This window comes from Exophiala bonariae, assembly GCF_035927105.1.
Source record: "Exophiala bonariae strain CCFEE 5792 chromosome Unknown scaffold_5, whole genome shotgun sequence".
Taxonomy (NCBI): domain Eukaryota; kingdom Fungi; phylum Ascomycota; class Eurotiomycetes; order Chaetothyriales; family Herpotrichiellaceae; genus Exophiala; species Exophiala bonariae.
In genome coordinates this window covers 961,303-986,096 of record NW_027042480.1, presented here as the reverse complement: position 1 = coordinate 986,096, position 24,794 = coordinate 961,303, and the positions used below count along the sequence as shown (strand labels likewise).

At 49.6% G+C, this 24,794-nt stretch overlaps 11 protein-coding genes across 11 annotated transcripts; 6 read left to right on the top strand and 5 right to left on the bottom strand.

Annotated features, from left to right (window-relative positions):
* Window positions 1–1,139: 1,139 nt before the first annotated feature.
* Window positions 1,140–1,878, top strand: LTR84_011118 (uncharacterized protein; the record flags this gene model as incomplete). Its single annotated transcript, XM_064854651.1, has 2 exons — window positions 1,140–1,144; window positions 1,224–1,878. The coding sequence occupies 2 exons, from the start codon at window positions 1,140–1,142 to the stop codon at window positions 1,876–1,878; spliced, it is 660 nt and encodes a 219-aa protein (XP_064709377.1).
* A 782-nt stretch (window positions 1,879–2,660) lies between these two features.
* On the bottom strand, window positions 2,661–3,202 carry LTR84_011117 (uncharacterized protein; the record flags this gene model as incomplete). The annotated part of the gene is made up of 2 exons (XM_064854650.1): window positions 2,661–2,852; window positions 2,951–3,202. The coding sequence occupies 2 exons, from the start codon at window positions 3,200–3,202 to the stop codon at window positions 2,661–2,663; spliced, it is 444 nt and encodes a 147-aa protein (XP_064709376.1).
* Window positions 3,203–4,063: 861 nt separating this feature from the next.
* Window positions 4,064–5,610, bottom strand: LTR84_011116 (uncharacterized protein; the record flags this gene model as incomplete). The annotated part of the gene is made up of 3 exons (XM_064854649.1): window positions 4,064–5,150; window positions 5,202–5,358; window positions 5,415–5,610. 3 exons carry the CDS (start codon window positions 5,608–5,610, stop codon window positions 4,064–4,066), a joined length of 1,440 nt encoding a protein of 479 aa, XP_064709375.1.
* A 2,605-nt stretch (window positions 5,611–8,215) lies between these two features.
* Window positions 8,216–10,099, top strand: LTR84_011115 (uncharacterized protein; the record flags this gene model as incomplete). Its single annotated transcript, XM_064854648.1, has 5 exons — window positions 8,216–8,222; window positions 8,279–8,314; window positions 8,368–8,629; window positions 8,736–8,938; window positions 8,994–10,099. The coding sequence occupies 5 exons, from the start codon at window positions 8,216–8,218 to the stop codon at window positions 10,097–10,099; spliced, it is 1,614 nt and encodes a 537-aa protein (XP_064709374.1).
* A 1,500-nt stretch (window positions 10,100–11,599) lies between these two features.
* Window positions 11,600–12,886, top strand: LTR84_011114 (uncharacterized protein; the record flags this gene model as incomplete). The annotated part of the gene is made up of 3 exons (XM_064854647.1): window positions 11,600–12,243; window positions 12,382–12,757; window positions 12,821–12,886. 3 exons carry the CDS (start codon window positions 11,600–11,602, stop codon window positions 12,884–12,886), a joined length of 1,086 nt encoding a protein of 361 aa, XP_064709373.1.
* A 1,109-nt stretch (window positions 12,887–13,995) lies between these two features.
* Window positions 13,996–14,829, top strand: LTR84_011113 (uncharacterized protein; the record flags this gene model as incomplete). Its single annotated transcript, XM_064854646.1, has 2 exons — window positions 13,996–14,044; window positions 14,162–14,829. 2 exons carry the CDS (start codon window positions 13,996–13,998, stop codon window positions 14,827–14,829), a joined length of 717 nt encoding a protein of 238 aa, XP_064709372.1.
* Window positions 14,830–15,816: 987 nt separating this feature from the next.
* LTR84_011112 (uncharacterized protein) lies at window positions 15,817–17,136 on the top strand (the record flags this gene model as incomplete). The annotated part of the gene is made up of 2 exons (XM_064854645.1): window positions 15,817–16,355; window positions 16,440–17,136. The coding sequence occupies 2 exons, from the start codon at window positions 15,817–15,819 to the stop codon at window positions 17,134–17,136; spliced, it is 1,236 nt and encodes a 411-aa protein (XP_064709371.1).
* A 492-nt stretch (window positions 17,137–17,628) lies between these two features.
* On the bottom strand, window positions 17,629–18,786 carry LTR84_011111 (uncharacterized protein; the record flags this gene model as incomplete). Its single annotated transcript, XM_064854644.1, has 2 exons — window positions 17,629–18,722; window positions 18,771–18,786. 2 exons carry the CDS (start codon window positions 18,784–18,786, stop codon window positions 17,629–17,631), a joined length of 1,110 nt encoding a protein of 369 aa, XP_064709370.1.
* A 472-nt stretch (window positions 18,787–19,258) lies between these two features.
* LTR84_011110 (uncharacterized protein) lies at window positions 19,259–19,860 on the bottom strand (the record flags this gene model as incomplete). Its single annotated transcript, XM_064854643.1, has 2 exons — window positions 19,259–19,752; window positions 19,809–19,860. 2 exons carry the CDS (start codon window positions 19,858–19,860, stop codon window positions 19,259–19,261), a joined length of 546 nt encoding a protein of 181 aa, XP_064709369.1.
* A 1,032-nt stretch (window positions 19,861–20,892) lies between these two features.
* On the top strand, window positions 20,893–22,533 carry LTR84_011109 (uncharacterized protein; the record flags this gene model as incomplete). The annotated part of the gene is made up of 1 exon (XM_064854642.1): window positions 20,893–22,533. The coding sequence occupies one exon, from the start codon at window positions 20,893–20,895 to the stop codon at window positions 22,531–22,533; it is 1,641 nt and encodes a 546-aa protein (XP_064709368.1).
* Window positions 22,534–22,735: 202 nt separating this feature from the next.
* On the bottom strand, window positions 22,736–24,782 carry LTR84_011108 (uncharacterized protein; the record flags this gene model as incomplete). Its single annotated transcript, XM_064854641.1, has 2 exons — window positions 22,736–24,148; window positions 24,777–24,782. 2 exons carry the CDS (start codon window positions 24,780–24,782, stop codon window positions 22,736–22,738), a joined length of 1,419 nt encoding a protein of 472 aa, XP_064709367.1.
* Window positions 24,783–24,794: the final 12 nt, after the last annotated feature.

Here is a 24,794-nt window from a genome sequence, read left to right as displayed (position 1 = left end):
AAAGTGACTTTCTGCAGTCGCTTGCGGGAGGAACTGCTCGACACCACCTCGTGTTGAGTGTCTGCGCTTTTGCTGCTGTGTGCGGGATATGTCCTATCTTCTGCTAGAGGCTTCTTGCTGATTTGTAACCAGCTTTTACCGGGACGCAAACAACCAGACTTCGCTGGTCGATAATGGTTTCTGCATAGAGTGGGCAGAGCGCGCCAGTAGTCTTGTTCTCCAGGAGATTGAGACACCCCATGAAGACAACGTTGTCACTCTCATGAATCTCGCTCTTTTCTGGTACGGTCGAGGCCAATGGCGAAGGTGCTATGTTCACAAAGGTATTTTCGCATCATTTGTAGAAGATGTTTTCCAATCTGATCATTATCACAGGCAATGCGGCACTTATAGTGAACCTTTTGGGTCTTGGAACTGGCGAGCACCAAAATACTACCAGCTTGAAGTCAGAGATTTCAAGGCGCCGTTTTTGGGCTCAGTATCTCATGAATTGTCATGCCGCAGAATCCGCAGTAGGAGATGAACCCTCTGAGAAAACTCGAAGATGTCCTCTTCCGTGGCCAGAGGAAGACTTCGAAAGAGGTCACTTGAGCTCTCCGCAAGCTACACTGGATTTTGAGTTGGACAATGGAAGTTTGTACGGGGAATTGATTCGCTCACTTACATTATGGTAAATTACCCCGGTCATAGTCTTCAAACACGCTGATTAAGACAGGCACGAAGTGTCTAACCTGATCAGAACCCCCGAGCCAAAAATTGCCACCAGGATTTCGGCTATCTATAACCTAGATTCAAAGGTGACAGAATGGTGGTCGAAACTGCCTTTGCAGTTCCAACTTACTGCTAGTAATATTTCGGCTGTATCAATGGGAGGATTTCCCAAGATCCTGCTGATGAATGCGGTCTATCGTCAATGTTTGACTGCGCTCCATGCCTCAATAATACCGCTCTTCTCATGGAGTTCGGAAGATGACGCTTGGCCGACTGCGCGCCGTCTCTCCGCTACCATTGCATTCGATCATGCCTGCGAGGCGTCCAATTTATTTGAAGCCGCGCTTAAGAATTATTCCGATTCAAGTGCATTTCCAAGTTTTTTGGCTTATGCCGCATACAGCGGATGTGCTATCCAGATACCATTCATGTGGTGTCGCGAACAACACGTGAGAGACAGGGCATATGCAAATGTCAAAACGAATGCTAGCCTGATTCACGCATTAGCAAAGCACTGGAAGTTTGCAAGTGTTCTGGTATGATCGTCGTGGTTTTCTCATGCCAAGCGTCCGAGCTAATCTCCATGAGCAGGAAGTCCACCTTCGCAACATCTACAAGATGCACGCCAAGGACCCGGTCTGGTTCGAAAACGAGCCCAAATATCTGGATGCGAACCAATTGAAGGGGGTTCGCATACGTGGGCGTCGAGCACGGGACTCTATTCTCGGTCACACAAGAATTCTTTGGACCCGACAGGGTCATTTCCTGAAGCAAGGGGAGGAGACGACAGAACTAAACGCAGAAGATGACAGTCCGCGAACATCGAGAGATACAACTCCACAACAGGCCATTGTAGGAGCAGAAGAGCCTCCGAATGATGATGGTCGGCACTTAATGTCCATGCCTGTCGAGCTCCAACAAACCCCTGCAGATGGGCCAGTCCCATATGTTCCATTCAACAACCCGTCTGAACAAACATGCCCTCCTGTAGATGTGTATGCTGAACAAATGCAACAATTCTTCCATCCATTCTTAGACGCCGAACTTCTGGATACCTTTCCCAATGGAGACCTGATCAACTTCTCCGAGCTCGACACAAGTCCGATGAGCCTGAATTTTCTGGATGGATGGGCACCTGTGATGGATACGAATCTCTCCACGGTATAATGGACGAGGGGCCTTCTAGTATGCTGACATACTTTCTTAGCATGGACGGCCAATCCGTTGCGATGAACACTGTCGCCAACATTGGAATCCACCCGTGTGACAAACCTCGGGTTTCAAGAATGGCACATCATATCACAGCAGCGTTAGCCGCAAGATCTAGGCCGGTCAGATGGAAGCAGATCGTTTGGCGTTCCCACGAATCAACCTACAACGAATAATGTGTAAGCGACAGAACAGTCGACAGCAACTCCAGTACAATGAACGACCCATTCAGATCACCCGGTCTCAAACATTACAAGGGAAGATGAATGAAGTCATTCGGAGCGCATGGCACATTGGATGAATCATCAGCTATTTTTGTTTGGGTGCAAGTCATGGTGGAAGTCGGGCATATCGTGGCAAAAGTTCAGGACCGGCGCACAAAGTGGATTGATTCTGATTTTATCATTGCTCTTAGCATTGCCTGCAGACTATAGTGACCATATCAAGTTCAACCCTGCCAGGGAGAATGCAGTAGAAATAGTAGAGAGAGTAGCTTTTCCTCCCGTATTCTCGCTTACTCCTAAATGATGTTCACCTGCAGTATTTGCAAGGGAATCACAGTGAGCAAAGTCAACCACACACTCACCCACCCGCCGCTTCACAAGCAGCAGCGCCTCCCTTGTCCCATAACCCAACCCATTTGACTACCTAACTAGTCACCATTCCAAAGACCGAGCTCTCCATGGTTGACTTGCCCTGGCAACCAACCCAAAAGCCACATCGACAGTGTGTGGAGTGCGTCACTTGTCCTTCAAGTATTCACCGCGCTTCTTGGCATTACTCATGAAGGCATCGACGACGGAATCGTAGACCTCGGCCTCATCGCCGCGGTCATTGTTGAGGAAACTATGCCACTTGACGACGCCGCGCTCGCCCATGACGGGCGTTGCGAACGGCGCCTTTTCCGGGCCGAGATAGTCAAACAGGCGTTTCTATGTCGCATTTGCATTACATTTAGCTTCCTTGGGCCTGCGGCAACCAAAAACACAACAACTGAAAAGAACAAAACGAAGCACACACACACACATACCAGTTGCGTCCACAGCTTATCGTTGACCTCCTTGCTGAGCAGCATGGTCTCCGGGTCGAAGTACGGCAGCTCCGGCAGCTCGAGCTTCTTGGCCTGCATGCTGAGGTTCGCCCACTGCGTGTCGCACCACAGCTGGCGCGCCGGGTGCTGGCTGTAGTTGTTGGCGTTGGCCGCGGGCGCTTTGTGCCGGGACGCCCCCGCGATGATGGCCGCCGCGTCTTTCTTCGTCGTGTTCGTGTTGTGAGACGACATGGTTTTGGGCCGGCTGGTTCAACTAGGTACTGGAGACAGGGCACTGCCGGGTCTGATGTCGTGGGTGAAGCGATGTGTGGATGGATCGACGGTTGGAATCGGATGCAATTATCAATATTTACCTAGAAAACCTATCACTCACTGGACGCCGCCAAGATGCGTGATCAACAGTTCGAATTTTTATCGTATCTTCAGTTGCGTCGATAATGAGTGAGGTAGATAATCTCAATGCTTTGTTGGATTGGATTGAGGTCTTAAGTCTCGGCGTGCACGGTTCGGTTCGGCTGCCCAGTGCAGTTGCAGTGGTTCCCACATTAAATCTGGGGTGAAATAATTGGCCGACAATTGACTCGTTCAAGTTCTTCTCACTGGTGTCTCAGCCTTGTTCTGCCTGACTGCAGAGCACTGCATATCAGGGACATGGTTAGCTATAAGTCCCACGAACACGAGCGGCATTTAGGCAATGTTTGTAGGAATCAGACCACAAAAATCTAAGAACAGCGCAATTTGAAACTATCCTTCTCATTGATCAAGTACAACAAGTCAGTGACATATTAGAGTCAGAGCTTATGCTATTGTATCATCTTTCATCAACTATCAGCTCACAGAAATGTGTCTGGTATGGAGCTGGCTAGGTAACATTTCGCGCTTCCCTAGGTTGATTCATCCTCCCAATCATTTCAATGCAAATCGCAGTACAATTAACTCGTCAACATCGTTAAAGCACCTGGCTTTTGTTTCATCCGGCGTGAAAATTTCGTGTCATCATTTCCAAGACATATTTGGGGTCGCCTGGATACCCGATATGCCATTTAGGCAGGTCACAGGGGCGTATAACCACCCTCACTAGATTCAATCCAGTCAGACCTTGTACCTATGGCGATGTAAATGAGCCTTGCGAACTTCAATTGCTGGGACAGTCTCCACAGTTGTCACCGTGACGATTTCTTCAATAAGAATCACATCGATTTCGACACCATCACTCATGTACATAGTGCTGGTACTGATGATGTGATCAGTGTTGGGATCGGAATTGGTAGCGGTCACAGGATTTGTAACTTCAGGTTGTGTCGGTCCGGCGGATGAAGAAGTTGCTGTGGTAGTGGCAATAGGCAAAGTGGGAGACTTTGATCCACTGGTCGACGGGAGGCTCTCGCTTGATGATGCCGCTGGGTGGCTAGGCATCACTGCACGCTCAGGACCAGCCTGAATCAAGACATTGCCAGGTAGGGCGGGTGCAAAGTCGACCAGTTCGTTCTGCAGAGCTTCGGGAACTTCCATCTTGCATTGAGTTGCGTCATAACTGCTTTGAAGCTTGAAAACTGGACAACTCTCCTGGAGGCCCGAACCTGGATCGCCTGGTGTTCCGGTACAACCAGGGTGGTTGATAGCACTATCCAATACACCTTCTTCCCAGCCACAAATAAAGTCACCATGATAGCCATACCCAGTTGGATCACCATTTGAGAGGACGAACATGCCATCGACGTCTTTGAAAGCGGGAGTGTTGTAGATGGTCTCATAGAACAGAGTTGGCAGCCTAACAGGATAACCTTCTGGACAATTGCCATACTTGATCTGGTCAGGGTAAGAAACATGAGTGGTATGGTTATGACTGTCGAGATCTTGGCCGTTCCAACAAGATGGGAACATCAGTTCAGCTCGTACGCCGTCGGTACAGGTGGAATCAATGAAGGTCTTATTTCGAAGGCCGTGGTGTTCAATGGAGCCCTCATTAGCGCCGGCGCTATAATGTAGACAATTGAATCCAATAGCCTTTTCCATCAAAGCCTGCTGAGTTTTGTCGCTATCCTTCCATTCGGACATTGGCGGGTCAGGGATAGCGCCATAGAACGAGCGCTTCATGGCATCTCCAGCGATCATACGGAAGTTCTGAGGGAATGCAACTGTAGGCATGCCGTCACCTGGTCCTTCAGTGAAATAATAACTGGAGCTGTTAGTGATAAAGATAAAAGCATGGCTCTTCAAAGCAACTTACACAGTCATGCCACCAACTGTAGAGACCGTTTCGAAGGTGCCATTGCCATGTTGGAAATACATGCGAGGAGCCCAGTATGCAGACTTGTCTTGAACAATGGAGCAGCTGGTACAATTCGAGTTCAGCAATTCATCAATGGTCGGATCGAGGCCCAGGTCTATAATGTGTTAGCAAGTGAGCAAGAGCTGGGAAGATCAGGTGATGGCTACTGACTTGAAGCGCCGAAGAGGACATGAGCATGTCCAGAGGGTGTACCAGGAGCCATGATCGGGTCAACACGTCCAGTTCCCAATTCTCCAAAGCACAGGTGACGCCAGAAACCTTGGACCGGAACAGTCATGAGAGCAACAAGAAGCAACATGATTGTCTTGGCAGCAGATAATTTCATCTTGACACCAGGAGTGGCCATTGGGGGAGAGGGAAAGGCGTCTTTTGTTGTAACAGGATGACGGTCTGAGTTGGAGAGGAGGGATGATGGAGGAGTTTGGTCGAACTTTGAGGATGTCTTGAGGGGTGGTACGCGTGTAAGGCGGGCCTGCGGTGGATTTGGTTGAGGAATTGAGGATTTAGGATGTAGACGTTGGAGAATCTTGAGGTCGCGTTCAGATGTCGGGAGTGGCGGTTCAGATCTACTGAAGAACGAAGGCTGTGGTTTGAACGAATGAAGGGACGGACGAACGAACGAACCAGCGGGTGACCGAAAGGATGAAGATGCTGATAGAATGAAGATTGAGGAACCAAAGGAGTGTGCGTGATGTTTTGAGAGTTGAAAGACGGGTGCGGTTGGAAAAGAATGAATATCAGGTGATGAGACGAGGTGGGCAGAGAGTCAAGGTTGCGTGTGTCAATAATCAAGTGGATTAAAGACGCGAGGTCAAGACTTAAGAATTGAGGATTGCGACAGTTCGATCGCGGTGATGAGGTTGTGAAGGGGGAGTTGTAAGGAAGTGAAAAGGGGAGAGTCAGGGTCGCAGTCACAAACCGCGACGTTGGGAGAAGGAGCCAAGTTGAAGGTGAAGGTGAGGTTGAAGATGTCACCAGAAGATGCGTCACCTTCAAGTTGAGGTTTGACTGCGGCGTTCCCAACTCAAGAAATTGCACCGCTTCTTTTAATAACCGCGCCGTTCCTGAGTCGTGAGAGCAAGACGCGTTTGCCTGTAGAATGTACGTTTGGTGTGCTTTTGCTGGCTCTACATCAGTCTTTGCGTACTAAACTCAAAGTCAAAGTCGCCATGACGACGACGACTCCGAGTTCGATGGGATCACTTACCGCTTCACTATCTTTTCACTGTCTTTCCAAGTGGCGATGTCGCTTCCTCGTATTGGGAATTCACCTGGTGTATCTCGTCAAGGGACCACTTTCGTCTTGGGCTGCAGTCCGGCACAGATGCAGACGGTGCTCTTGGAACTCTCCAATTGTCTGCTTGCACATAGAACCTCGCGCTTCTAAAAGCAATTGCCAGCGCTTTGCAAGCCTTCAGTGCCGAACACTATGAGTCGCTGTGGCTTTCGAGAAAGTGCCAGGATCTGGACTGGCCTACAATCCCCTTCGCTCAATCTAGCAGGATATCTCTTCCATCAAGCCATGTTGGTTGTTCTGCCGAGTGCATTTGACTTGTTGGGAGAGCTCGGAATGCCCTTGTCCACCACTGAGATATGTTGTATGTTGGATGACAAGCCGAACCACCATTCTCGGTCACCATCTGCTGATATATGTTCACTCAGCCAAGGGCACAAATCTCCCACTCACAAGAATGCTCGACCTACAAGACCCCTCAATTTCAACTTTTCATCTTACAGCCGACTGTGAAATGTTTGCATCATGGGGTAGTAGCTGAGCTTGGGTGGTCAAGCTTCTTCTTGGTGGTAATCGATGCACCAAGATTGAGCACCCAGATGAAATCGAAATTCCTGCTGGCTGCCTTGGCTTTTCCTGTCTTCACTCATCTTCCTACCGTTGGTGTTGCACGTGTGGGTTCACTGTTCTTTGTCATGCTGCTGTAAGTTGCCGCGAGCCAATCTCCGACGTTGCTCAGCATCATCCTAGAAGGTTGCTCAAGCTACATTATTGGACCGAAACTTTTCAACGGCCAGCATTGGATTCCTTTTGAGGTCCGCACAAGGGGTCATGTCCCTTGCTTGACACCCAGCACGTGGAGTGGGAGTGAGATCCAGGCCCATAGCAAGCTTTGCTCCGTGAACAAACCGACTATCCGCTTTCTGTGGCAGAGAAATCGCACGACACCAGAAGATTGGTCCCAGTGTTGGCTGATTCAAGAGTATAGAGTATTGCTGAGAAATTTCTAACTAATAATGAGAGATGTGGACAGGCTGCTGGTGCATGATTTGTGTGAGAAGGATTTATAGCAAAAGTCTGAGGTGGTAGAAAGGTAAGAAGGTTAACGAACGAAATGCCAGATGCTTGCGAATGCCTAACTCGAAATGGAAATTGGGCAGCCGATTGGGCATCGTTGGGCGCCCCCGGGCTTTGGCAATAACAGATGGAAGGGGTTGAATTGTCCTTAGCCATCCTCCTCCCACCTCGACACATACCTAATGGAACCCCCTATCCTGGTCCTCTCTTTGGAGTACAGTCGCTTATGTCGGTAGGTAAGTGATCGGCCGGTGCCTGCATATCGTTCCAGTCTGCAAGTACAGCTACTAGAAGACTTCTTTTGCTCTAGCGCTGCATTGATGTCCTGCAGATGTCGCATTGAAAATTTTCCTGGGGACAAGGTTGCGCTGCAGAAGAAACTTGAAGCTCATCAGCACGAGGGAGGCAATCTTTGAGTCTCAGCCAGCTATCCGATTGGATTGTGGGGACTGCCTACTCCCCTTAGACTTTGCATGCGAGTCTTTATGCCAACCGGAGTAGTGCGCCTACAACAACAAATTTTTCGATCCAGCCAGCTGTTGAGTTGAAGGGAATCTACTATATAATCGACTCCGGAAATTCAGACCGTGACCTGAATCCTCTACGCAAGCCTATCATTGTCTAATTCTTCGATACAAACATGGCTGGTAAGTTTATCCATGTTGCGATGATCAAATTTGTGGCTCATTCCAATGTGATTTAGACCCAAACGATGAGCCACTAAGCTTACTGACAAGGAGTTCGTGCCACTCAATCTATGCTGGAACGATTTGTTGATTTGTCCCTAACTAGTGACGAGCACCATGTCGATGGGACATACCCCCGAAGCTCGTGTATTGATTGTCATGACCGGAGGTACCATTTGTATGCAAAAGTCACCAAATGGCCTGGTACCAGCTCGGAACTTCCTGGAACGCTGCATGGCTCCAAGACCAGAGTTCAATGATGGGGAGCCACATGAACCCATTGAGGTAAGGTTTCACGACGGTGCCGACGGAATGGGCGAGCTTCACAGTCTCCGTACTCCAACGAGTGTCTACGGGAAACGCATCAGGTCAGTCCAACTCGCGATGACCTAGTCCGATCTCAAGCCAGAATACAAATGCTTGTTATGATCGGGAGGCCCATCGGTGTTTGCAAACATTGCTCACTCCACCTAGATATGCAGTTCTAGAGTTTGAAGAGCTACTAGATTCGTCATCCATCGACAGCAAGGGTTGGGCGGAGATTGCGCAGACGATCTTTCGCAACTACAGGTTGTTCGATGGATTTGTTGTCCTCCACGGTACGGACAGTCTAGCTTACACTTGTTCGGCCTTAAGCTTTATGCTGCAGAACTTGGGCAAGCCAGTGATTGTTACTGGTAGGTATTGTAATCATTCGCGGTAGGAGACAGGACTCGGGCTGATCCAGTAAAGGTTCCCAGGTTCCGTTTTCGGAGAGAAAGAACGACGCTCTCGAGAACTTGCTTGACTCGATGGACATAGCTGGCCATTTCATGGTCCCGGAAGTGTGCCTATGCTTCAACTCGACCCTGTTTCGAGGAAACAGGACGACAAAGATCTCTGCAAGTGCCTTTGACGCTTTCGCATCACCCAATCTTCCACCTCTTGCCACCATCACTGCAATGGATACCCATGTTGCATGGAATCTGGTGACCAGGTCCACCATACTACAGCCGTTCAGTATTCAGAAGGATCTCCACATCCATTATGTTGCTTGCCTACGAATATTCCCCGGCATCAAACCCAAGATGGTCGAGGCCGTCTTGCGAACGGAGGACCTCCGTGGGCTGGTTTTGGAGACTTTTGGCGCTGGAAATGCGCCTAGTGGTCACGATAACAAGCTTACACAGGTTATCGCCGAAGCCGTGCAGCGTGGGATTGTGATCGTCAATATCACTCAGTGTTTGACTGGCAGTGTAAACCCACTTTATGCGCCTGGTATGGTTCTTGGGCGTGCTGGAGTTGTGGCAGGTGGCGATATGACGACCGAGGCAGCTCTGACCAAGCTATCGTATCTTCTTGCTCTTCCAGGGGCAACGCAAGAATCTGTCGCCAAAGATATGGCCAGGTCGATACGGGGCGAATTGACTGAGAACGCGGGCACAATCTTCAGTCACCCTACCGGAGAGCTCTCATCGCCAATTACTCAACTCACCGCCATCGCATATGCGATCGCTAGTGGCGATATTGAAAAAGTCAAAGACCTGTTGCACAACGATAATCAACTCATAAATCGTGCGGACTATTCGGGAAATGCACCCATCCACTTAGCTGCCACGGGGCCGAGCCTTGCGGTGCTTCGGTTCCTCCTTCGCCTAGGTGCATCCGTTCACCTTCGAAATCATACTGGGTCTGGGAGGACACCGCTCTTTCTAGCTGCAAATGCAGGCTTGCTCCCTCATGTGATGCTGCTCCGTCAGGCGGGAGCACATCTTCATGCAGAAGAATTGGATACTGCGAGGTTGCACGCAAGCCAAAGGCCCGAAATCTGGAATGCAACAGGATTAGAAGGCACTTGAAAGCATTGACCGAACCCACGTGGGTTGCCAGTCCCAGTCCCGACGGTCGTTTGCCAATATGTGAAGAAGGGTTCCACACTAAGCAATCTCCTATCCGTGCCTTGTCAAAAGTGCTTAAGTCACCGGCAGCGACTGGCGACTGGCAACGTGAAGTTGACAATCGTCGAGCCCATTCGGCTCCGACGGCTGTTGCAATTCCGAGTCTGGTGTGAGATTTTGAGGCACGCACGTGGCGAATTATTGCACTCACTGGCAAGTACCGTTGGTCCATTGGTTGGTACGCCCTACCATGAAGCACATGCGGCAGAGACCAACCTTGAGTCATATCGTCAGTCTTACTGCAGGCAGGTGGGTGTCAGTGGTAACCGGCATGTAGGCCAACCCGGCTGAGTGTTCCCCCTCCAGGCTGATGAGAATTTCACACACAAAAACCGACTCACCGGGTAGATCAAGATGGGCCGCGGAGAAGTCCATAGTGTGGATTTGCGTTGCCCGGCTTGTGGTTGATGACCTGGTAGGCCTGCCTCCAATGAAAGGGCCACCCTCAAAATCATCGGTGGATCCCAACCAAGAATCGAAAGGGCCAACACAAGCAAGTCGTTCATCCACATCATCTGCGACCACTGGGCAGTGATGCGGCTTGTTCATCCAGAGACTGGACGACTATGCTGGCTGCAGGCCGTCTAGGGATACCCTTCACCTAGCATGTTCAAGCCTCAGGCTGATGAAACCAGTTTTCCTTACGAGGCCGAAACCAGCAATCTCCCCGCGCTTGGACAACCACAACACCCCCGCATTTGAATCCCTACTTCAATATTATTAAGGTTCGAATGTGCCTGAGCTCCGGCGCTGACCGACTAAAAGTATAGCGTCATCGCATCTTTAAATGTTGTGTTGTGCGATACTCATCGCTAAGTCCAGCCCGGGTCGTTGGTAGGCTCCATGTTGGTGGTCCTCTGGCTTCCCTTGGGCTCCCTTGAGTTGGCTCAAGCCTGGTCGGAACATTGCAGGTGCCAGTGTCGTGCTCAACGTGGTCCCAGCACCCCGCCACTACCAGTCTTTCACCAACTCTGGTTACGTAAAGAATAAGCTGCATCTGGTTTGGCGGTAACTGACCTTTTTTGGAGTATCTTTGCAGAATTTGCGCACTCAAGGGTCCTCGAATGGGCCCGAATTACGGCACAAAATCCATTCATTTTATTGCTCTTTGTGGATTGATGCCATTTCGACTTGTCATCTAATACTAGTATTCGTTTGCTGGTCCCAACACTTACAGGTCCCGACCTCATGGTGTGATATTTCCTGGTCTTTACGTCTTTTGTTTCTCATTCCTGTCAACTGTCACTACTATTTCCCTCAAAGTTTGGATCATTTGTCGACCCATTGAACTCCGTCCCATATCCGACCTTTCTCCAATTCATATTACCCAGGAATATCTCCCTCGCGCTTCAGTGCTCACTCAGCCTTGACCATCAAGTCGACCCGGCACATCTTCGCCACATGCCAAATTCGAAAAAGACCATAGCCATCGTCAATGGTACTGGTCGTCAGGCTGCCTCATTAATTCGCACGGTGAGTGCCGTTGGCTATGCGGTGCGTGCGCAAGTCTACTCATCCGAGGGTTTAGTAGCGGAGGAGCTGGCTGCCCTACCAAATGTGACGATATTTGAGGGTCACTTGCTAAACAACCAAGTCTTGATCGACACCATCTTCGATGGCGCTCATCTGGCCTTCATCAACACTAATCCGCTGGCCGGCGATGAGGTCAAAATTGGCAAGGCATTAGCGAATGCGGCCAAGAAGCGCAATATACAGCACTTCATTTATAGCAGTATGCCAGACCATTCGATACATGATCCGAATTGGCCAGTACTACCCATGTGGGGTTGTAAATTCACCGTCGAGAACTATATCCGCCAGCTTGGTCTACCGGCGACCTTCGTTTATGCAGGTATCTACAACAACAACTTCACCAGTCTGCCATACCCCTTATTCTGTCTCAACTTCAAGGACGACGATACTATCGAGTGGCGAGCTCCTTTCCATCCAGATACCAAATTACCCTGGTTAGATGCAGAGCACGATGTGGGACCGGCTGTTCTACAAATTCTCAAAGATGGGCCAAGCAAATGGAACGGTCACAGGTAAGCTAGCTGCAACTCCCTGCTTGTTAAGAATGCCTTTGAGCCATACTTTTGTATGTCCCTCCACTGGAAATCTGCCCAAAGTCGAACCGATCAAGGAGGTTAAGATCTCACTAACGCTGTTTCCCCCATCGCCAGAATAGCACTGGCATTCGAAAACCTGACACCCATCCAAGTTTGCCAAGCAGCAGAACGCGCCATCGAGCGACCATGCCACTATGTTTACGATCCCAAGATCGAGGTCACGGTCCCCGTCCCGAACGGGTACCGACAACAACTAGCCGCTCTCGAAGTGTTGTTTGGGAAATACAACGCTCCGTATTTTCCCGGCCCGGATTTTGCCTACTATTCGAAACGCAAGGGCAGCAATGATACCATCGGGCCCAGAAACAACCACAGCTCGACCAACAAAGGCCAAGATTCTCGTTCGTCAAAGGGCAAGGCTGGAAAGCTGACAGACGAGGCGCGTGGGCTCTGGGAAGGATACAGGGGTCTAGAGGAATATTTTCGCGAGGTATGTGTCGCCTGGAACGATCCAACATCTATCTTTGAATTCTATACTAACCAACAACGACAGGTCTTTCCCGTGGAGGAAGAAGCGAACGGCAAGACCTGGATGAGCGACAAAGTTGTCAGTACTTGACGGAGAGGTTTCTCGACTTTATGAATGACTGGAATGACCCCCGATAAGTGTTTGCTGTCTCGATAATTTTCGCCGGCTTTTAGCATAGCATAGCAGGATGCATTGGGGCGTTGGGAGACATGGTCAGCATATTATTGACACAACTTTGGAAATGGCGGCCCGACCTGCTTTCACTGGAGCTAATATTCTTCTTGCATCTACCTCGACTACATACAATGGCATGTGTTGTTTTGAATGCGAAATTTCCTTACTCTCCAATCATGACTCGTTCTTAAGATTTGTATAACAGTATAACACTCAGGAGAGAATGGCGAACCCATGGATGGGCAATAGCTCCCAGGTCAAAGCGCATCACCAATCCAAACGGGAAGCGATCTGCGAATTTGCTTCTTCGAGCCCATTGCCGTCACTTCGTACATATGCTTCCCGAGGAAGCGGGAGTGGCTTTTCCAGGATCCTGGAAAGCATCCAAGGAACCGAAAAGTCAATCTACACTTGACACCCTGGCAAGAACGACAAAGGCTCGTCATTTTATTAATGGTGATATGCAGAAAACCCCCGGTCCCACAAACTTTGCGTTTTGAACGTGCCCTCAAAAAAAAGCCTAAATGCTATTTCTCCGCTGGTCTGATATTTGCAACTTTGTCGCCGTCTTCTAAAGGATATTCGATTGAGATATTATCATTTTATCCTCAGTATCAACTTCTTTATTAGTGCGCAAATGTGTAATCATCCCACGAAGAGGATGACCCACTAGACTGGAGCAGGTGGATTGTGCGCTGTCGTTGTGAATGGCTCGGATCCCAACCATCAGAGATCATGCTGCCCAGACCATGGCCGATTGGGTTTTTTTGTTGGGCATGAAATTTTTCCCTATCATCACCACTACCATATGGCTCGCACTGGGTTTGTTTGATATTGTCTGTACGCTTGTCTTTTATGTGAATCTCCAGAAGTACTATTCAATCAATATTCTGGATTGTAGCTGTGTTCAGCGTCCCGACCAAGTCTAACCAACCCCACCCAACAAAGCGTTTTGGCGCATCTACGATAAGAAAATAGTTGGAATTCTCGACAGTTGCGGTTGTCGCATCCTGCCCCCTTTGAAGATGTCGGACAAAGATGCGTCCAGTCCACGTGTATTCTTGATGAGGCATGGTAAGACAAAGAAAGCAGACCTATCATTTTTAAGGCCGCATGTCTTGACCCCCGCAAAATCTTGAACCACTTTCAGGTCTACAAACTTATTCTTATATTGACCACCCTTCGGCACAGGTGAAACGGAATGGTCCCGCAACGGCCGATATACTGGAATAACAGATCTTCCGCTACTTCCCGAAGGCGAAGCCAGAGTACAGCAGACAGCATCAGTTGTGTTTGGGTCCGGTCGACTCATTGATCCGAAAAGGATAGGCAAAGTCTTCTGCAGTCCTCGAGTCCGGGCCAAACGGACCCTCGAGCTGTTGCTAGACCAAGTGACGGATTCGGAAGCCCAGGCCAGACTGATATCCCAGACTGAGACGACGGACGACATCGCGGAATGGGGCTACGGCGACTACGAAGGCCTCTACACCCAGGAAATCCGAGCTTTGCGGAGACAGCGCGGATTAGACAAGGATCAGGCGTGGGATATCTGGAGGGATGGCACGGAGGGACCGGGCAGTGAGTTGCCTCACCAAGTGACAGAACGGCTCGATAGAGTGATCTCGGAGATTACAAAGCTTCAGGGTGATGCACTGGAGAAGAAACAAAGAGTCGACGTGGTGGTCATCGCACATGGCCATATTCTCCGAGCTTTTGTCAGGAGATGGTTGGGCTTGAGCCTCGACTCGAAACTCGAGTTGATGCTAGAGCCGGGTGGTGTCTGTGGACTTGGGTACGCGCATGGAAGTATTGATGAGCGAGCTGTCTTGGTGGGAATGAGTTTCCCTGGATCGAGATAGAATACTGCAGTCACAGTGCTTGAGATCAACTGCCAGTGGGGTGGGTGGCCTCTATGGGAAAGAACGCGACGTGCTCAACAGTCGCGATTGCCATCTTTTTCAAGGTGTTACGTATGCCAAGTCATAGTAGAGTCTCTTGATAAGCTGCCTAATCTTAGCGCGAGCCTTATCAGTTCGACCTCAGCCTGACATACTTCATACATAACTGAAGGCTCTGTACAAGCTACACGAAGCTTTTGTGCAACCCACAATCAGGTGTTGAGTGCATAAGCCTTAACGGCAGTACAAAAACTTAGGGTCTCTAGATATGTTTCCGCTGCGCTACTGTCCCCACGTTAGACTCTGCGCGTAAAGTTTAGAGCTCGGGAAATGGGCACATTCTTGACCGCCGCAAGCTTCCTATCGCTCCCAAACACGACACAATGATAGGTCACCCCAAGGCTTGTCGAGGCTCGCTAAGAGGCTTGGCCTGTGCCACGAGGATCTCAAGTGATACTGCTTGAGGAAATGCCAGACTACTTCAGTAGGTTTGAGATGATATCATCAGCCCGTTGCTGCCGACTTCCAGCTGCACGCACTTCTACCTAGCTACGAAAGGATGATTGTCGTTTTGAAGATAAGGGGCTTTTGGCTCGCCCGACATGTTATCATTGATCGTTTTATCGTCGCATGATGGTCTACACACCTCTGATCAACATAATCAGGAACTTAGGTTGGCCTAGTATCGTTGATGTTCTTGCCTAGTCGTTCCGAAGAAAATGGTCGTTACGCGTTCGGCAATCGCAGGCAAGGTACAGGAAATGATCGCGCCGCGTGAGAGGTAAAGCTGCATCCTATCTCTGCGTAGCTTTGTACCAGGTAAGTCCCTCCACATTTAAATACTGTCGCGATCCTTGTTCCTCTGGGACCTTTCACATCTCACTGGTACACTGCTCGAAAGACCGGGACCTGTCCAGCACTTGCTGGTCCTCCAAGCATCCACCAGCTATGCGATTCTTCACTCCCACCAGTATTCTTCTGGGACTTGTCCCTTTGCTCTCCTGGACAAGCGCCGTGCCTCTTCTCCCGGGAGCTCAACATGTGAAACGAAGCGAGCCGATCGCGCCAAAGGTCGTCATCGTGAGTATGTTCGATCCAGAGGCCGAAGTCTGGTGGGGCATTGAAGAGTTCAATCTCCTGGCGCAGAACATTAGTCTTCCCGGCTTGAGTCCGCTCTTTCCAGAAGTCCACTGCACCACCGATGGGGACGTATGCCAGGTCATCACAGGAGAATCGGAAATCAATGCGGCCAGCACCATCAGCGCCTTTGTTCTCAGTCCGGTGTTCGACTTGTCCAAGTCTTACTTCTTGGTTGCGGGCATTGCAGGAGTCAATCCAAAAGTAGCAACACTCGGTTCAGTCACATTCGCAAAATATGCCGTGCAGGTTGCGCTGCAATATGAATTTGATTATCGGGATCTGCCCTCAAATCTAACCACCGGTTACATCCCATTCGGTGTCGATTCACCTTCGGAGTATCCCACGACGTATGTGTCCCTCCTTGCTTGACCGAGAGAGAAGTTTCATTGGAAGAAGATACTCGCCGGATTATCAACTAACTTGAATTCCAGGATCTACGGCACGGAAGTGTTCGAAGTCAACGAAGCACTCCGCGACATTGCCATATCCTTCGCGTCGACGGCCGTCCTGAACGACACGACAACATCCCAATCCTATCGAGCTCTGTATGACGTGTCTCCAAGCTACCAAGCAGGATCTGAGCCACCCAGCGTGCTCGGCTGCGACGTCGCAACATCCGACGTCTACTACTCCGGTACCAGGCTAGCAGAAGCATTCGAGAACACCACGACGCTGTGGACGAACGGCTCCGGCGTATACTGCACGACAGCGCAAGAAGACAACGCGACGCTCGAGGCGATCCTGCGCGCCGCCCAGTTCAACCTCACCGACATCACGCGCGCCATCGTGATGCGCACGGCGAGTGATTTCGACCGGCCCCCGCCGGGCGTCTCCGAGCTGCAGAATCTTCTGTACATCAACCAGGGCGGCTTTCCACCCGCGATCCAGAATATCTATCTCGCCGGCGTCAAGGTCGTCACTGGCATTCTCGACGGCTGGGATGCGACGTTTGAGAAGGGCATCGCGCCCCCGAATTATGTCGGTGACATCTTTGCGACGTTGGGCGGACACCCGGATTTCGGCCAGCCTGCTGCGTTCATCACGAAGAGAGCTGTGGCGCCAGCTAAGCGCGACGTTCGCGGTGGGGTCAGTATGGATTTGAGAGACATGCGCCGTGCACCGGAGTGAGGAGGTTGGTACGTAAATGAATAATTAGGTGGTGAAGTGATATAGACAAGCTGAGTGGTCTATTATTCGATATCCCCTGGAAACTGTAGATCTCCCGAACAAAGGTTATAAAATCTTTCGACACCTCATCCGAACATAGCCAACCATGTCTTTCTCCTCACATTTGGTTATAAGCAATACATTATCATAGTTCCGGCACACGTTCGTCATTCATCGTACAGATCATTGCATAGAAGATCTTAACCGTCCTAGATCATCACTTTTGAGATTTTGCATCTAAGATCCCACACGCGCTGTTACTGAGGTGCCTCACCCCAGTAGCTAGCGGCCCTAAAAAATGTCCGTCGTGTAGCCGCTATCCTGGTGATAGCCAATCAGGAATTCAATATTTGCAAGGTGGTAACAGAATCGATCGAAGGCCCACGCTGAACATCTATGCCATGATATCGAGATGTGATCGTGAACTTCAACGACTTGTGCAAAACATGTTCATCAAGACGACCTGGATCGTGGATAAAGGCTGAACGGTATCTTGGCTCCCGCTAGCCATACTCTCAGGCTCCCGTAAAGCAATTCGGCATCAGTCCATCGTCTCCTGACCCACTGTTCAACCCGTCGATCTTTGTAGCGTCTCCATCTGGCCCAAATGATGAACAGCAGAACGAAGACGGCCGTAGCGAATGCTTGACGTAGGATTAGCCATGCCAACCACCGCCCCCACGAAGTTATACGGAATAGAAGACGTCTTCGCTTGGAAGTCAAGGAAGGCGATAAGGATGATGATGAGAGAAGATGGTTCGCAGACATCTCCTCCCGCAGCGCAGCAACTTCTGTTGCTAGCTGACGTAGATGGGACTCTATTCTTGCCCTCCATTCAGACTCAGACGCTCGTGACGCCGTTGTTTGTAGACGATCGATTATCGCTTCTGCATCTGGGTCGACCTCTTCAGCCTCTACCACATCGTCACTATCTCGCGCTGAAACAGGCGATAGTACTCTCAGACGGTTCGGATCTGAATTCGTTCTGCTTGCCACCCCACTTGGCCGTCCAGCTTTGGCACTCTGGATGGGTGAATTGCTGTCGAAGCTGAGGGTTTGTTTCAAACCTGCTCGTTCGAGTCTTCTCGTAGGTGAATCCGCATCGGCTTCGTCGTCTTCGGAGCTTCCACTTTGACTGCGTATCTGGTTCCAAACAAATTCCAGTTCCGCGACCAATTCTCGTGCTTCTTGAGTGCCACTTGCATACTCTTTCATAGTTTCAATTAAAGTGCCAATATATCTCCTCTTTGCGTCCGTCTTGGACATTCCTGAGCAGCCATGCCATGAGTCCCACTTTTCGATCTCGGCCTCGGCTTCTCGTATTCGTAGATCACGCGAAGCGTAACGATGGACATTGTTGGATTTTGAATTGTTGGGATCGGGTGACACGGTAGGGAGGGTGGGTCGGGGTAGAATAGACTCGACATCCCCCTCCATAGACTGTTTATAAAGGCCATACAGGCGTAGACGGGCTGAAGGTGGAGGCCTTGAAGAACCGGTCCGTGGTAACCGGCGAACTGTTGCAAGAGCATGTGTGAAGACGCGGTCTTGCACGAATTAGAGGGTTCAGGATGAAGGGACTGGATGGCACTGACCAACAGAGTCCGACATGGCGTTCTCCGCGCCACGAACTCGAACTAGAAGTGGAACAGATGTAATGTACAAGGCGAGTTTTTCTCATGCAGTGGACTGGATCAGGGTAAGGATGAGGATGTCATCGATAGGCTCGTGCCCAAGATATCCACATATTGCTGAAGCTGAAAAGCAGAATAATTAAAGTAGGGGTAGATATTGCTATACAAAAGACATATCAGGTCGAGTACAAGGGCTGCGGCACTCTGTGATTGATGGTGGTGAGAGATGGAGTAGGAATCACACTCGAGTTCGGCTTTCACCTCGATCACATTCTCCTCCAGAGATGGTGCGTTCCTCGATTGTTATCACCTCGGCCCGCTTGGGTGGAGCATATTGTCATCGGCCTACGACAGACTCACTTTGTGATCCACCGTACCCAAAACAGATCCATGTGAAACTCGAACGAGCAACATGTTTTTGGTATGTACACCTTAATCGCCCCGAATCACTATTTTCCTTTTGGTAGGTCTACACCTACACCTCCAGTCGTCTCAGAATTACCACTGATCTCCTTGCTGTCCTTGGACACTCCTCCTGGTTTCTCAGGATTTTCATATCCTTGCTTTCGATTCGCTAGTTCGTTCTGTGCTTCTGCTTGAGCTGCATACTGCTTCAGGTCACTGTACTTGACATCTTTCAAGGCGCTTTCGTGGGAAGCATGGAGGTGCACTTTGGGTACCGCGGACTTCGACAAAGTGCCCTTTTGTGCTGCGTCGAAAGCTTCTCGCCATCTGGTGGAACATAAGCACCACCTCATCCCGTCCTTGACTCCCGCTTTTGTCAGGTTATTGCCTTTCGAATTGGTAAAGTCGAGGAATTCTTGATTAACTGTTGCTCCGATTGAATGGTTTCCTTTATCTTCAGGCCCAGTTCTGCAATACCCATCACGGTAGAAGCCGGTGGGAGGATCTTTCGAGAGCTGCGCGAGCTGACCACCAGCCACTGGTTTCATCAGTTTACACAATTGCGTTCGTTGGATGGGATAGACTTGTCCTCACCATTCTTGTTCTTCATCATCTGCTTAGCAGATTCCTCTTTTGAGGCACCCATTGTACCTGAACCGCCTACTCCGAACAACGCTTCCTTAATGGTGAGAAGAAATAATCCTGCTATCTTGCCAGTGAAGGGATCTTTGCCAGGCGATTGATGTTCTTTGCAAATATGAATGCAATCCAAGGAACCTCGAGCACTTTTCCGGGGAAAATCACCTCTGGAAGAAACGTTCCTGGATCATGACGTTGGTGATTTCTTACATCATTGTCTTTGAGTCATGTTCCGAGAGCCCCATGTGGATCTGCAACCATGCTTGCCTTGAACGGTACCTGGAGATTGATATTGATTCAATACTCCGTTGTTTGATGATCTCCAGTTTCCAAAAACTGTTGAATCATTCTGAAGTGCCATGTCCATGCCATGCATAGATATGTACATAGGCCTGGGAAACTCATCTTCAAAGATAAGATAAGATTTAGCCTTTGAGCTCTGATCTCGGGAATGCTATCCGTCTCAGAACGCTCGGCTCGTCGGAATTTGTCTCTCTATGTCTTCCACAATCCACGTCATGATACAAATTGAGTATTGAGTCATACTTACCATGGAGTAGGTTCGTAATCTTGACTTACAAGGATCCAGTCATGATACTCCTTCAGAGAAACCACTGCTTGCGGGGATGCCACGTCTTTTCGCTTACACTCTTGGGGTGACAAGACCCGAGTCACCGAATCCACCATATTCATTTTCGACCACAATGAGGCACGGCAATGTGCCCGGGCAAACCCTGCGGAAAATCCGGGGAGATGTGCTTTCGTCCACCAAAATTCCAATGCGCACCGCCTATGTCCTATGTAACTATATGGGATAGAGATGGTGCTCTTCTTCCGTTCGAATAATAGCGCCGATCCCCGGTCTTGGGTTTGAACCCTAGACCTCCCCGCCATTCAGGATTTTACCTAAACGCTTTCTCATTCTCTTGACCGTCTAAACTTCGATATTTGACTTTCGGAGAATCAAGCATCACAGTCGTTAAGTGGCCATATCGAGCGAGAAAGATTAGCAAAACTCTAACATGTCACTACATTCGATATGAGTATCCCGATTCACGCTGATGCCATCGACATCGAAAGTCAAGATATTCATATTCGCAGTAATTCGATTTTGGAAGCTTCTCCAGATACCTCCGCACAACAGGTCGAATATCGGTACTTGACCTTTGAATCCCTCATCCCTCTCCATCCCATTTTGCCCCAGAATACGCAGGGCGAAATACCACCATGTCCGAAATTGACCGACTACGATAACCCCTATGCATGGTCCCTTCCCCGGAAGAATCTGATGACATACCTCTCATGCAGCGTAAACATCACCGCTGCCTACGCTGCGGGTAGTTACGCATCACCAGCATTTGAACTCACCGCGAAATGGGGAATCTCCAACGTCGCATATAATGTGGGCATCACTGTGTTTACCCTCGGATTTGGGATTGCGCCAATGGTTCTTGCTCCATTTTCTGAGATCAACGGCAGGCGACCTGTGTTCATCGCTACAGGAATTCTCTTTGTCATCTGTCAATTATGCTGTGCTCTCACCGAGTCTTACGGCGGGATGTTGGCAGCCCGATTATTTCTAGGTGTTGGAGGTTCATGCTTCTCGACCATGGTAGGAGGTATTTTGGCTGATGTTTGGGTTACCGCTGATCGAAATACTCCTATGGTTCTCTTCACAGGCGCTACCCTCTTCGGCACCGGCCTTGGGCCATTGGTCTCTGGCGCCGTGGCCCAGAGAATTTCATATAGATGGGTGTTCTATATTCAAGTCATAACTAGTGGTGTCCTCGTCTCTCTTGTAACGATATTCTTCAAGGAGACCCGCGGGAGCATCATTCTCAGCAGGAAGGCAAAGCTATTGAACAAATGGTATGAACAGCTGGAAGCTGCTGGTGCTATCGGAGTGTCTGATGAGTCCGAAGACGGAGAAAAAGGCCAGATTTGTTGTCGCATACGTTGGAAAGTCAAAGCAGACGAGGATAGGGCATCTCTTGCGAGAATGATTGCGGTTTCCCTCTATCGACCCATTCATATGCTCTTTACTGAATCAGTGGTCTTTTGGTTCAGCTTATGGGTTGGATTCGCGTGGGCAGTCCTCTACCTCACCTTTGGCGCCGTCCCTCTTGTGTTCCAAGTCAATCACGGCTTCACAGTGGAGCAGACTGGTTTCATCTTCGCATCGATGTGCGTTGCGGCCGTCCTCTCTACAGTTCTTAGTATCTACCAGGAGAAATGGGCTGTGAAACATTATCCGGTCAAGATAAATGGGAGTCCAGAAGGCCGACTTCTTTTCACTTGCGTCGAAGGTGGATTCATGCCCGTTGGAATTTTCATTTTCGGCTGGACTTGTTATTCTTCTATCCACTGGATCGTGCCTGCGTTCGGCATTGGGGTGGCAACCATTGGCATTTTCAGTATTTACCTTGCTTCCTTCAACTACACAGCCGACGTGTACCATATCTATGCCAGTTCCGCACTGGCAGGCACCGGTCTCGTTCGAAATCTGCTGGGAGGTTCATTTCCACTCATAACGGTCCAGATGTTTCGCAGTATGGGCTTCCAAGCGGCAAGCAGTTTGCTCGGTGCGATCGGAGCAATTTTGACGCTCGTTCCGTGGGTACTTGCTTTTTACGGCCCAAAGATCAGAGCAAGGAGTAAAATTGCAAGTTCATTGACATGAACCAGTGTTAGCACGATGTTACAGGACCATCACCAGATATACTTTTCACATATCGGCATCAAGCGGTATGCAGTACGCTGCACAAGATGTAGTGTTCTTTTCCGAAGATAAGGTTGGTATTTCTACTATCGCTATGAATCAAACATCACACCTACGCACCTATTCCTGGTTGAGTATGGCCATCTTCTCAGCAATCACCAGTTCACCACGTTGCAGTACCATACTTTGTCAATTGCGGAGTACCCTTTGCGGGTGGAGCACTGAATTTGGTCTCAACAAAGACCTTTTGCAGTCCCTCTTCCCGAGCATCAAATCTGCGATACAATTCTTCCATCTCTTCAAGACGCACGCGATGCGACAGCATCTGGTAAGGATCCAGAGAACCATCCTCAATCTTTTTCAACAAATCTTCCCAGTACAAATGGACTGGTGCCTGACCATTACCGATGAGCCGGATTCCACGTTCCATGACACTGCCGATGTTGAAGTGGTTTGTGAATCCGACGTAAACTCCAGTGATGCCAACACGACCAAAGTTCTTGACGCTGGTAATACACTCATTAAGGATTTCTGAGGTATCAGTCTCCGCACCAAGCAGGATTTCAAAGTAATGGGCCCAGCCCTTCGCGTACTCGCCAGCAGCACACTCGAGGGCAACATCAGGTCCACCATGCTCCATCTTCTTTAAAACAGAGGTGATGCTCTCCCCTTTAGGCAGATCGGTGAAGTTAATTGTCTCAAGCTTGGGCAACTTGCTCTTGGCATAGTCGAGCCGCCACGCTGCAGCACCACCGTCAATGAGAATGACTCGGCGGGCGCCATTCATGAAACTCATAATGGCGCACATCTGTCCAATGGGACCAGCTCCCCAAATGGCAACAACATCACCTTCCTTAACGCCCGTATCAACCACTGCATTCCAAGAAGTGCTTAGGACATCACTCAAGTATAGACCCTTTTCATCCGGGACATTGTCTGGCAACTTAAGCAGATTGACGTCTCCGTATGCAACCCGCACGTACTCGGCTTGACCACCAGCATATCCGCCAGTGAAATGCGAGTAGCCCAACATACCAGCAGTGCGGCCGCCATACATAGCATTCTCAATAGTGTTATCGTTCGTCTTTTCACATTGGCTGCTCAACTTCTTCTGGCAGTACATGCAGCTTCCACAGGCGATCTGGAAACTACACACGACACGGTCGCCAGCCTTGACCTTTGAGATACTCGGGCCGACGCTGTCGACCACGCCACAGAATTCGTGGCCCAGGATATCTCCTTTTTGGAGTTCGATGACAGAGCCGTGGTACAAATGCAGGTCGGAGCCGCAAATAGTCGAACCCGTCACCTTGACAATGACGTCTGTATCTTCGATCCTCGCGGGCTTGAAGGTCTCAACCACTTTGACCGAGTTCTTGCCATTCCAGATCAAGGCCTTCATCTTCTCGCCTGAAGGGTCGGCATATTTGCCAGGATCTTTTGACGGGTTTGTCAGATTCTGTTCGGTTGTGGCGTCGCCAGTGTGACCGAGGACCTTCTCGAGGCCGGCAGCGGCTTGTGAGAGAGCCATGTTGTCTTTTAGAGATTGAGGATGACTAAACTTGTTGACCCTGTTCTATGATATATGTATATTCAGAGTTCAAGAAATCGGTATAATAACAGTCAAATCGTGAAAACCCTTGTGAACAAGACGAAAGTCAAACTGCGCCAGTCGCTACCTTTTTATCAATCCGTATGGAACACCTCGCTTACCTCGCTGCGAACTGCTTCTCATGTCTGGTTTCACTCCAACTGCCGGCGGTCGTAGTGCTATGGGAACAATGTTTTCATCATGACATCACTCCAGCAAAAATGTACATGGGGAACACCACTTTTCATCGTCACCAACCACGATTTATGAGATCATTCGCCGGAGTCAGAATCCGGAAAATCATTGATGGTCGTTAGATTGCCCCTAGAAGTTTCGTTTGGAAATATCACCGTTCAGTGAGCTGGGAATTATTGTGGGTATAGAATCGTCGTCTTGATAAGTCACAAATCAAACTCGGAGTTGGCTAAACTTATTCCTCGGTGGACGGTAAGTCCACCAAAGTCTATGTTCATCGTCCTAAGGGGATTGGACCATCGCAGAAATCAGTTTACCAATCATGTGCGCAAACACATATATGTAATATCCGTTGCGCTGTGTTGCAGAGTTATGCTCATCGTCCCAGCTGTTTCCACGCGTGGTAACATGGCCGAACGACCATGTTGCACAAGGT